Here is a 12,222-nt window from a genome sequence, read left to right on the forward strand (position 1 = left end):
AGGCAATCCCTCTCTGAACGAGGGAAACGGGCAAAACCCCAGATGTACGTTTCGGCCTATTGTAGGCTTTGTCAGTAAGTGCAGGCCATATCCCTCTAGGCACACTGGAGCAACGGGTCCACGTCTGGATTCTAGGGAGGGGGCTGTGTGTGTGAGGCAGAGGAAACATCTCTGCAATTACAATACAATATGTATGTTATAGAAAATGATACAAAAATCCTAGCTTTTTTGCATTTGGTATAGATATTTATGTAAACTAAGTTAGATGGTACTTCTGTGTAGTGTTATTTGTCTATGTATTAAAGGTGTGTGTGTAACAGATGGTACCTTTTATATAGTATTATATTGCTGTTTATAAGGTGCTGTGTGTGTGTGATATGATGGTACCTCTCTATTGTGTTATATGTCTATGTATACAGTGCTGGGGGTGTTGTATATTTGCATGTGACTGATTGTAACTCTAGTGTTATATGTCTGAGTATTAGGTTCTAGGTAAGGGCTGTGTTTGTGTGAGCAGAGGGAACATTTCTATAATATATATTTTTACAAGGTACTGGAGAGAAGGCTGTGTGTGTGAGATGTAGAGGAAACCTCTCTTAAATAGTTATATATCTCTATATAAAGTACTGGGAACCGCACTGGTGTGTGAGACAAATGGAACATCCCTATAATATAATATGTATGTTATGGAAAATGTATTATAGGATGACTTTTGATAATATTTGGGTATTTCTGTAACTAAAATTATTTTTAAAAGTGTTTTGGTTTGCTGTAAAAAAAACAACACAGTATAACTTGTGTGGGTAACACAGAAAAATCTCAGATATGGGTGTTTCTCACCCATAATTTCCCCTATGACAATGAAACTGTCCATGAGACTTCCTTCCCTCTCTGTGTTTAGGCTCCTGTTACTGTGAAGATCATGTACAATACAGATCATTGCGTTTGTCCGTAAAGGAGAAACATTATAAGAATATCTGACAAATTCAGTTTGTGCTGAAGAAGACAATGTCTGACAAGACCGAAAATCAAACCTCAGACCATCCTGATGCACACAGAGGTAAGCAGGACGTCACGTGCATGTCAGAATTAGATATTATTTACATTAACGAACCAGGAACCTCAGTGATCTGATTGTCTTAAAGGGACACTGAACCCCAATTTTTTCTTTCGTGATTCAGATAGAGCATGCAATTTAAAGCAACCTTCTTATTTACTCCTATTATCATTTTTTTTGTTCTCTTGCTATCTTTATTTGAAAAAGAAGGCATCTAAGTTTTTTTTGGTTCAGGGCTCTGGACAGCACTTTTTGTTCACCAAAAATGGGGCCGGCATCTAAACTTACATTCTTGCATTTCAAATAAAGATACCAAGAGAATGAAGAAAATTTGATAATAGGAGTAAATTAGACAGTTGCTTAAAATTTCATGCTCTATCTGAATCACAAAAGAAAAAAATTTGGGTTCAGTGTCCCTTTAAAGGAACATAACGATCAGTAGTGTGCTGTCACTTTACAGACTCTACTACTGAGCAGCATCTTATACTAAGCTGCTTTTTTTAGTCTTGTTAATAATGAACTCATCACCACGTGCACAGCCCAGCACCATGTGCACATCTCAATATCAGTCCTTTGTACTTAGATGTGCAAACACATGACCTCGCTGTTTATAATAAATCACACTTATCTGATGCTGCAGTGACACAGGTTAGCCTGAAAATGCTCATAAAGTATCTGATCATGATAAAAAGTAAAATCACAGTAAATAATGTCTTGTATACAGATACGGAATAAACATGATATTTTATAAAGGATGGCCAAAGAAATATGAACAGTACAGAAGCTTTACAATATACTGTCATTATTTATGTTGCCCCCTTTTCATGTAATTTAAAGGGACATTATACTAGAGTTGCCACCTCGGCCATGTTTTCCTGGACACTTATGAGTTACACATGTTGCAGGGTGTGTAGAAAGGAAACAGCATTGTGCTGCTGGATAGCACACACATAGTGACCCTGGACAGCACTATTCATGTTCCTCCCTGCATACCCTGCAGCATGTGTAACTCAAGTGTCCAGGAAAACATGGCCGAGGTGGCAACCCTACATTATAAATTGCTTGTGTTGGTGTAAAGATTGTGCTTTGTTCTACGCTCCCTATAGAGGCCAAAAAGCGAAATCTGTAACATGCAAATCACCTAAACTGACTTCCTGATTTGCAGCAATTTGCTTTTTTGCCTCTCTGGGGACCGTGGACAAAGCACAACTTTACACAAATGCAATAGGTGTTTAGGGTCCTCCTTTTAAAGACATTAAACACATTGAGGAGATTGGTAACATAAAATGATATGATGTGTATGCTAGCTAATGCATGGCTCAAGTAACCAGGTGCCACAGTGCTAGACACGACATACAAAATGTGCCCTGGGATAATGCCCTGCTCTGTTCTCGTACAGAGATTTGCAAAGCTCAGGACCATAAATAATTTTTTAATATTTTTTTTTATCTTATACACACAATAACAAATGAAACATTTCTGGCTTTTATCTATATATTTGGCTGCTATAATTTAAACTTGTGAGGGCCCTGATATATGAAGGTAAAATTGTAATTAAAAATGACAGACTAGCAGAAGCTAACACAGCTGTGCATAATGGGACGCTGACTACCAGCAAGTGACATACAACAGGGGTCAGCTGAGAATTGTTGTTGTTTATATAAATCTACAGAAGTGCTTTGTGTGATCAGTAAGTTGTTGCTTAATTTTGTAAATAGTAACTTGATGTACGTTGTTGTTGTGTTTTTTTTTTTTTTTAATGTAACAAATAATCACACTTGAGTAGATTCTAACGGATGTGACACGTTTCAGATAGCTCAGCAGTTGAGCTCCGAGAAGAACCGTACATGTGTGATAAGGTTAAGACTGAGCAAGGATGAAGTCCTATAAATACGGCTACAGGTGATTAGTGCATATATGTTGTGTCTGATTTACACCTGCTGTATATGAGTGTGTACGTATGTTACATGTAATTGTGCATGTGTGGTTTCTGATGCATGGGAGTTACAGGTAAGTGCACATGTATATTATTTGTATGAAGTACACAGGTTACAGGCAAGTGAGTATGTGTAAGGTGCATGGGAGTTACAGGTAAAGTGCACCATGTATAGTCTGTGTGAAGTACACAGGTTACGGCAAGTGAGCATGTGTAAGGTGCATGTAGTTACACGGTTAGTGTGTACATATTGTTGTGTCTGAGGGATGTAGGGTACAAACTACTTACACACACACACACACACACACATGTATTCTTAGTGTAAAGGCCATATGTATATGACGCCTACAGATGGCTCAGCGGTTGCGCACAGAGGAGAATCGTCTGTGTGTGATCAGGTGAAGACTGAGGAGGATAAAGTTACTATAAATACAGTCACAGGTGATTAGCTCATATTAAAGGGACAGTCAACACCAGAATTTGTGTTTTAAAAGATGGATAATCCCTTAAAGGGACACTGTACCCCAAATTTTTCTTTCATGATTCAGATAGAGCATGACATTTTAAGCAACTTTCTAATTTACTCCTATTATCAAATTTTCTTCATTCTCTTGGTATCTTTATTTGAAATGCAAGAATGTAAGTTTAGATGCCTGCCCATTTTTGGTGAACAACCTGGGTTGTCCTTGCTGATTGGTGGATAAATTCATCCACCAATAAAAAAGTGCTGTCCAGAGTACTGAAACCAAAAAATAGCTTAGATGCCTTCTTTTTCAAATAATGATAGCAATAGAACAAAGAAAAATTGATAATAGGAGTAAATTAGAAAGTTGCTTAAATTGCATGCTCTTTCTGAATTATAAATAAAAAAATTGGGTTCAGTGTCCATTAATTACCCATTCCCCAGTTTTGCATAACCAACACAGTTATAAAATTATACACGGTCGTTTACCCCTGTGATTACCTAGTATCTAAGTCTCTGCAGACTGCCCCCTTATTTCAGTTAGTTTAACACTTGCGTTTTAGCCAATCAGTGCTCCCATCGTCAGTTAAATTCACGTGCATCTAGCTCAATGTTATCTATACTAACGCCCTCTAGTGGTGAAAAACTGTCAAATGCAGAGGTGGCTTTCAAGGGTCTAAGAAATTAGCATATGAACCTCTAGGTTTAGCTTTCAACTAAGAATACAAAGATAACAAAGCAAAATTGGTGATAACAGTAAATTGGAAAGTTGTTTAAAATTACATATCTCTGAGTGATTCGGTGAGGAGAGGAGCAAGCAGGTGTAGCTGAAGCTCTGCTCTCCAGTCCCTTAGCTCTTGGCGGTGGAGTTTCGCGCCTTGCCCTAATTTTGAGGCTGCTTCACGGATAGTACGAGACACCATCTCTGGAACCTGTGTCAGTGGAAAGTCACCCCACTGAGATGGCAACAAACAAACCACCCAAATAGGACCGGCTTTTTTTCTAACCGGTCTGACAACTGAACCGACTGATACAAACAGTCTTTTCTCTTTGTCATTTACAATAGCTATTTCTTCTATTCTAAAGAAGCTGAGGAGTAGGAGACAAGAAAGACTCTGCTTGGAAAACTTAAAGTCTACCTTTTGCTCTTGCTATTTTTCGCATCGGAGGTCTCACTTTGTTGGCTTCCTGTTTCCACAACTGCCCCTCTCTATTGCCGCCGCAACTGTTGCCTTGCCCTTCCTACAAGCAACACAGCGCATCTCCAGGGAAAGGACACTTGTGGCTTCCTTTGGGATTACGTTTGACCTGTAGCGGGTGTCCCCCCCCCTCCCCCACCGGTGCTGCGTGGAAGGCTTGGGCTTGCGCTCGATAGGAGACCGGGGACTTTCTCCTGAATCCTGCTTCCCCCTTTCTGCCGTCGCATATCTGGATCTCTCTCCCTCCCCTCCCACCGTTGCTGCGTGAGGGGAGGTGAGTATAAGCCACGGCTGAAAGAAAAGCCAAGAAACACCTCGATTCCGTCGACAGGAGATTCGGCTTGCTTTTCTGTGGGTCAGGAGGTAGTTAAGCGGCAACTCTTTCTGCAAACTTCTTGATATCACAAGCGGGCGGCTCGAGAGGGGTAAGTCACAAAAGTTAAAGCACTCTTCTCACGGAGCCAAAAGGGATGGTTTCACACAGCATAATCACGTAAGCTGTGAAAGGCACATCAAATTACATTATAAGGCTTATTGAACTGCACATAATAATTCTGATACAAAACAGGCTCTTAATAACCACAAGTAATCTCGCATTGACAAATTAGAGCTAAGATCTCTATGAAATAAAGACTTTGTTTCTAAAGAGCATTAATGATCTAAGTATCACCCTGCTAATAGGAGTACATTTAGTCTGCTTAGGACTTATAATTCCTGTTCTTTGTGAAGGAGATGGGGGGGAAATGAATAAAAAAGTAAAATTCTTGTCTGGAATAACGAAAAATATGCCTACATATATAATATAGGCAAAAGGAGACTTTTTGACCTGAGGACTTACTGCAGGGCAGAGTGCTGCTCTAGCTAACTCCTTTTTTTTTTTTTTTTTTTCTTTTTCTTTTTTTTCCTCTACAGCCCCCTACTGTTATAATTATTCTGTAATGATTAGTGTTACAATGCATTCACTAAATTTAATTGTCTACCTCTGTCAGCTTCTGTAAAGTGCACTTGGTATGCTTAGAGCACTCAGTTGGTTACCTGAGTGAAAACTCTTGGGCAGGACCCCCTTAACCTGAGCAGAGGAGGAAAAGGGGGGGGGAAAGAAAAGGGGGGGGAAGGGAATAAGTCATTGATTGGAGTATGGGAGTACTCACTATTATGGCTTGGAAGAAAAGTTCACTATTGAAATATACTAAAATAGCCTTGCTGTTAAATTTTTTTTTTTTTTTTCATTGTTTTTAATAGAGCTGGTTTTCAGTGAGATGTAAGGTCATATTTGAGATAGGTAACGGTTGTCAACCAGGTTTTTCATAGATTTGACATATATAACATTTATAATATTGCGAACTTTAATCTCATCTCTTCCATCCCCTCTTGCAATTTATCTGCCTGTTTTTCTTTTTTTTCTTCTAACACAGCAATCTATTATACTGACTCTGGAACAAAAAATTTTTCTTGATTTTGAGTCCTGGTATAGAGCATATACATATTTAGCAGAGCTGAATGCTTTTGAATAAAGTGAAGGCGGGAACGAAGAAAGGCAGGGGAAGAAAATTCTATCCTCTTTCTCACTGGGGGGGGGGGGTGGGTGGGTATAAAATTTTTCTGGATGGCCTGAATATTTCTTTTTTTCTCTATTTTCGTGTATAGATAACTGTTGTAGGAGGGTGAGAAAGGAAGGAAGAGAAGGGGGTTCTTTCTCCAATCCTCTCCTTTCAGAACCCTTATATTGCTCAGTTGTCCTGCGGCTGGTTATGTGACTCCCTTCCTATAGGATCCTACACTCTTCACTACCCTAGTCACGAGTAACTCTCTTCCTTTTAGGCACTATATTCCCTTGGTCTTCACGGTTGCCCCTTCACGTCACGCGATCCCCTTCCCTCTTTTCTCCCTTTTTTTTTTTTTTTTTTTTTTCCCCCCTCCACTGGCACATGGATAATTTTAATTGATAAGTTTGTTCTCCCACGATCCCTCATTCACTCATTTTTCACCTTAACTACCACGGTTTTTTTCGGATAAATTCCTCCACCAGTCACTCCCGGACTCCATCGCCAGCCATGGCAGCTAAGCAAAGAGAGAAAAGAACAAAACTATCGTAGACTCACTATTGATCCACAGCCCCAACCTTCTTCTAATATATTAGCTACTAATGAAGCGACCAATATGCAAGCATTAGTAACAAATATTGCAGAGGCCTTAAACCCAAATTTGATGCCCTCAGGTTGGAGATTAAACATGACATTACTCTACTATCCCAAGAAATGAGACATTTCACTAACAGAATCAATGAAGTAGAGCAGAGGGTATCTGACCTTGAGGATCTTACCACCACTCATAGCACAAACTTAGAAACCCACGGTTGATACCTTAACTAAAATGCAGATTAAGATAGAGGATCTTGAAAACCCGTGCTAGAAGAAATAATATTCGTATTATTGGGGTACCAGAGGGGAAAACAACCGAAAGCCCTAAGCCTATTCATTTCAGACACCTTGGTTCAGCTCCTAAAAATCCCCCCCCCAGCAACCCTCAAATTGTGGTCGAAAGAGCACATAGAATAGGGAAACCACAATCAGACAATAAAGGAAATAGCAGGCCCAGACCAGTAATTGCTAAGTTGCTCAACTTTAACGATAAGGTAACCCTTCTCCAATACTTCCGTAAGAACCAACCCATCACGTTTAAAGAAATATAGAATTCTCATATTTCAGGACTTTTCAGCAGAGACAGCATTTAAAAGAAAGAACCTGGCCCAGTATGCTCTAAATTCATTCAACAAGCTACCAGGCCTTGATTATCTAACCCCTCCGAAACTGAAGGTCTTTGTTAAGGGAAAGGCTTATCTTTTTGAAAATGCACAGGAGCAGAAAAACTTCTGAGTCAATTAACTTTCTGAGTAACAATGAGCTTGATTAATGGACTTTTTGTCAAATTTTGTTTACTACATATTTATATTGTTTTGTTTCTCCCCTTTTTTTTTTTTTTCTCCCTTTCCTTTTTATCCCTCTTCCCCCCCCACCCCCCCCCCCCCCCCACTAGTTAAACTATATGGCTAATTTTAAAGTTGTTCCTGGAACATTGGGGGCATCTCTACCCCCATAAAAAGGAAATCGATTCTTACCCAGTTAATAAGAATGAATACAGACATAGCCTTCCTCCAGGAAACACATCTTAACCTGGAGGAAGCTTCAAGCTTAAAACATCATGGGTTCAGGAGGTGATTGCCTCACCGGGACACAGGAGTAAGAGAGGAGTGGTCATTTTAATAGGAAAAAAAAATTAATGCAGAAATATTTATGCTGGGACAGATCCAGAGGGGGAGATCGGTCATTTTAAAATTAAATATGGTAATCGTATCTTTTACACTTTGTAATGTGTATGCACTAACACTCTTGACCCAGAATTTTGGAATCAGTTACAACTAAAATCTTCTCGATATTGGAAGGTTTTTTAATTCTGGGAGGAGACTTCAATATGGCCCCACAGTGCCCCTCTTGATAGACTGAGACAAACACAAAGCAGAAAAAGCAAAAAGGATAACCTGGAAACTAAATTACTTACTAGAATCATGCAGAACCTAGGTATCAGAGATATTTGGAGAATGCAAAATCCGGATGGTAGAGACTTTACGTGCCTCTCTAAAGCCCATAAAACGCTATCAAGAATTGATTTTTTTTTTGATAGACGAAAGACTTTGTACATCTGAGGTAAAAGCAAAAATATTTCCTATTTCCTTGTCTGATCATGGGCCAATCACTTTAGATTTCCAGGTTAAACATTCTAAGTCTAAATCTAGCAGGTTTTTTTTTCCCCTCTTTTTTAGCATCAGATTTGAAATTCAAGAATTGGCTTAGAATTAAGTTTAATGACTACGACGAATACAATTCAGAATACAGGGATCGCCCCATTACATTTTGGGAGGCGGCTAAGGCGGTGCTAAGAGGCGAAATTATCGCCTATACTGTTATGTTAAATAAAAAATTACAACAGAGGGAAAAAGAACTCACAAATGCAGTAACAAATGCATATAATCGACTCCTCCTCGATCAGAATTCGGCTAACTGGGCTAAAGACGCCAGAGCTAAAAGCAATAAAGATGTTTTTACGTTATTCCGAGAAACCCAGAAAGATTTAAAATTGCAGTCAAAACTATACAGATTTGGAAATAAATCGGGGAAAATGTTAGCTTAAGCTGGTTAAAATGAAAAAAAAAACTTCGCTGATTGAGAAGTTAATGTCAGGGGGAGGAAACATGTTCTCAATCATGAGGAAATATGGAAGGAAATGGTAAAATATTATCAAAACATTTATGCCCCCAGAAACTCAGACCTAGCCAAGGCTGAGGGACTTTTGGAGTAAATCTCTTTCCCAAGATATCTGAGGAATCAAATGAGATTCTTAACGCCCCCAATTTCAGAAGTAGAAATTAAGAAAAGTCATTTCTGATTTAGCCCTGAACAAATCCCCTGGACCAGATGGGCTACCTAATGAATTTTATAAAATTCTGTCCCTGAGATCTCACCCACACCTCTGCAATTATACAATCATATGTACTTAGACGGAGGACAGTGGCAAAATCCTTTTCTGCGTCTTTACAACTTTAATCCTTAAAACCTGGAAGGATCCATCTCAGAAAGAGTCATACCAGGCGATTGCCGTATTAAACTCTGACTATAAGATCCTCACCTCTATTCTTGCTCAGAGGCTGCAAAAAATTCTTATTAATATCATTCACTAAGATCAAGCTGGATTCTTTAAATGCTCGAAACTCCTCAGCAAAAATTAGAGAGGTCCTTGGTGGTGACAGAATTCTTTTTCAATGCGGGGGTATCGGGGGGGGGGGGGGGAGGAGGAGAGAGGCCGGCCGCCCTGACCTAGCTGTGATTTCAGTTGATGCGGAGAAGGCATTTGATTCAGTTCAACATGATCACCCTCTTCTCTTCATTAGAGAAGTTTGGCTTCAGTGGTCTGCTTTCTCAGCTTCATTAAAAACTTATATGATCAACCCCATACGAAATTAATTGTAAACTATATAGCTTCCTTGCAAATCACAGCTGGGTAGGGAACCCGTCAGGGCTGTCCCCTTTCCCCCCCTCCTTTTTAATCTCTGCATTGAACCATTAGCAACCATGATCAGACACAACTGGAAGGTATTAAAATAGGTAATTACGAAATTAAAAACTAGCCCTCTATGCAGACAACATACTTATTTACTTATCAAACACCAAGACTAATATACCCAAACTGATACAAATTATCACTCAATTTGGCTCATTCTCGGGCTATAAGGTCAATGCTATAAAATCAGAATTACAATGGCTCAGGAGAAATAATAACTCTCTTAGTAATATTCCCTTCCGCCTGGTCAAAAACTCATTCAAATATCTTGGCATCAATATTCCAAGTAACCATAAAGACCTGTATAATCTTAACATTCCCCCAGTTTTATTAAATTTCAGAGAAAAGCTTAGAAGTTGGGAAAATCTGCCACTCTCTATCACTGGTCGAATAGCACTATTTAAAATGGTTCTTTTCCCTAAATTGCTGTACGTCTTACAGAATACAGCAATATTGCTTTCAGAAAGGGATGTTCGGGCAATAAATAGCATGCTCAGAAGATTTATTTGGCAGAGCAAAAGACCTAGGATTTCTTTGAATAAATTAACCTCTTCTAAAATTCATGGAGGCTTTGCTCTGCCGGATGTAAGGTTATATAACTTTGCTTTTTTAGCAAGAACGGCAGCTGACTGGATTTTTTCTAAGGACTACGTGGTGAATAATGAACTCGAAGAAAGAATCTGTGACCCATATTTACCAAGGGCTTTGATACACTGTGAGCCAAAAGGATGGCCAAACAGCATCAGAGCACTAAAAATGTTCCTCAATCCACTGAAGGCCTGGTGGAAGATAGGAAATCTTTTAGAAATAAACTGCCGGGTCTCGCAATATTTGCCGTTAATGGGCAATCCTAAATTTCAGGCAGGTCTGGATTCACGGGCTATTAAAGATTGGAGTTTGGTAGGACTGGATAGGGTGATTTATTTCGTGGACCAAGAGAAAAAGTGTATAAAAACATTTGAGGAACTCAAAAATGGGCATAATCTTTCTAACAATCAGTTTTTTGCGTACCTGCAGACAAGGCATTACATAGCAGATTTAATGGAGACAGTTAAGTGGTGCTGGGATTTAGGTGGTTTAGAGGCCTGGCTTACTCTAGTAAAAAAAGGACTGATGTCCATCACTCCATGCTACCACCTGCTGGGAGCTAGCAAAGGGAAGTATCTCCTTGAAAAAATGACTCACGATTGGAACTCAATGCTGCTACAAGATAATATTGAAAGCAAATTCATACAAACTTCTATCCACAAGGTATCCCAGGCCACGCTTTCAGCGACCTGGAGGGAGGCGCATCTTAAACTGATACATAAATACTATTTTACCCCTGAAAAAGGGTACAAACTTCGGAACATAAATTTCAATAAATGCCCCAAATGTTCTTCGATGGCCGCAGATCTGATACATATGATATGGGACTGCCCATTGATTAGGCAATTTTGGTATAAAATAGAATTTTGGATGAAGGTATCACTCAAGATCTCCCCTCTGGAGCTTTCACTGACTCAGGTTATATTCTGTCTAAAAAATCAGGAAGGAAAATCAGCTTAATGAAAAACTAATTATATCAGTCATTTTGGCGGCTAGATATCTGATTTTTAAAAAATGGAAATTAAGAGATCTACCAACGCTAACAGAGATTAAAATTTTTCTTAAGAAACAATGTATCTTAGAACAGCGAGATACTAACATTGACAGGGAATCTGATATCAGGATATTCTTTAGTAAATGGGCTGCATTTATTAAATCTCTCCCGAACTTAGAAATTGATCAGATAATTTTCCCCTTCCAGAATTCAGAGTTAGTGCTTTTGGGGATATGGTAACTGATGCAGGGAAGAGAGGCGGATTCTACTCCCCCCCCCTTCCCATTCCTTTCCCTCTTCCCAAGCCCTTTTTTTTTTTTTTTTTTTTTTTTTTTTGTGGTTGTGTCTTGTTTTGATTTCTTTTTCATGAAGTGGATAGCCCTTGGCTTAGCAGAAGATAGGGTGGATAAAAATTAGGAGGTAGTTTAGTGAAGAAATGGATATATAAGTACAGTTCATGTTGTATAATTAATAGTTTAATTTTTGGAGTTAGTAACAAGACAATTAAGCACTGGAATGGAAGGTGTCCTTGGGTTCTCTAAAGTAATAATTTTTTTTTTGTTTTTTTTTTTCTTCTCTCAATTTTATTTTATTAGGATCCTACCTAGAAATTGTAAATTTTGTTGGAACCAATAACATTAATGACTGTGGATTTAACAATGTTTATGTTTGTATTATGAACTGTATGCTGGAAAAAATTGTTTTAAATGTAATATATTGAAAACTAATAATAAAAAAGAATTTAAAAAAAACAAAAAAACAAATTACATACTCTATCTGAATCGAGAGTTTTTTTTTTTTTTTGGACTTTACTGTCCTTTTAAGTAAAGGGAAGATGATGTGACATTTTGTCTAGTGTATATAGCAGTT

At 38.6% G+C, this 12,222-nt stretch overlaps 1 protein-coding gene across 1 annotated transcript in view; it reads left to right on the forward strand.

Moving 5' to 3' along the window:
• Positions 1-929: 929 nt before the first annotated feature.
• The window catches only part of LOC128657969 (uncharacterized), a 296,601-nt gene continuing 285,308 nt past the window's right edge, over positions 930-12,222 (forward strand). The window contains exon 1 of the mRNA XM_053712409.1: positions 930-1,060. Coding sequence (XP_053568384.1) covers positions 1,009-1,060 — 52 coding nt within the window. The 5' untranslated portion in view covers positions 930-1,008. The remainder of the gene's footprint in view (positions 1,061-12,222) is intronic.

This window comes from Bombina bombina, chromosome 4 (assembly GCF_027579735.1).
Source record: "Bombina bombina isolate aBomBom1 chromosome 4, aBomBom1.pri, whole genome shotgun sequence".
In the NCBI taxonomy this organism is placed as follows: Eukaryota; Metazoa; Chordata; class Amphibia; order Anura; family Bombinatoridae; genus Bombina; species Bombina bombina.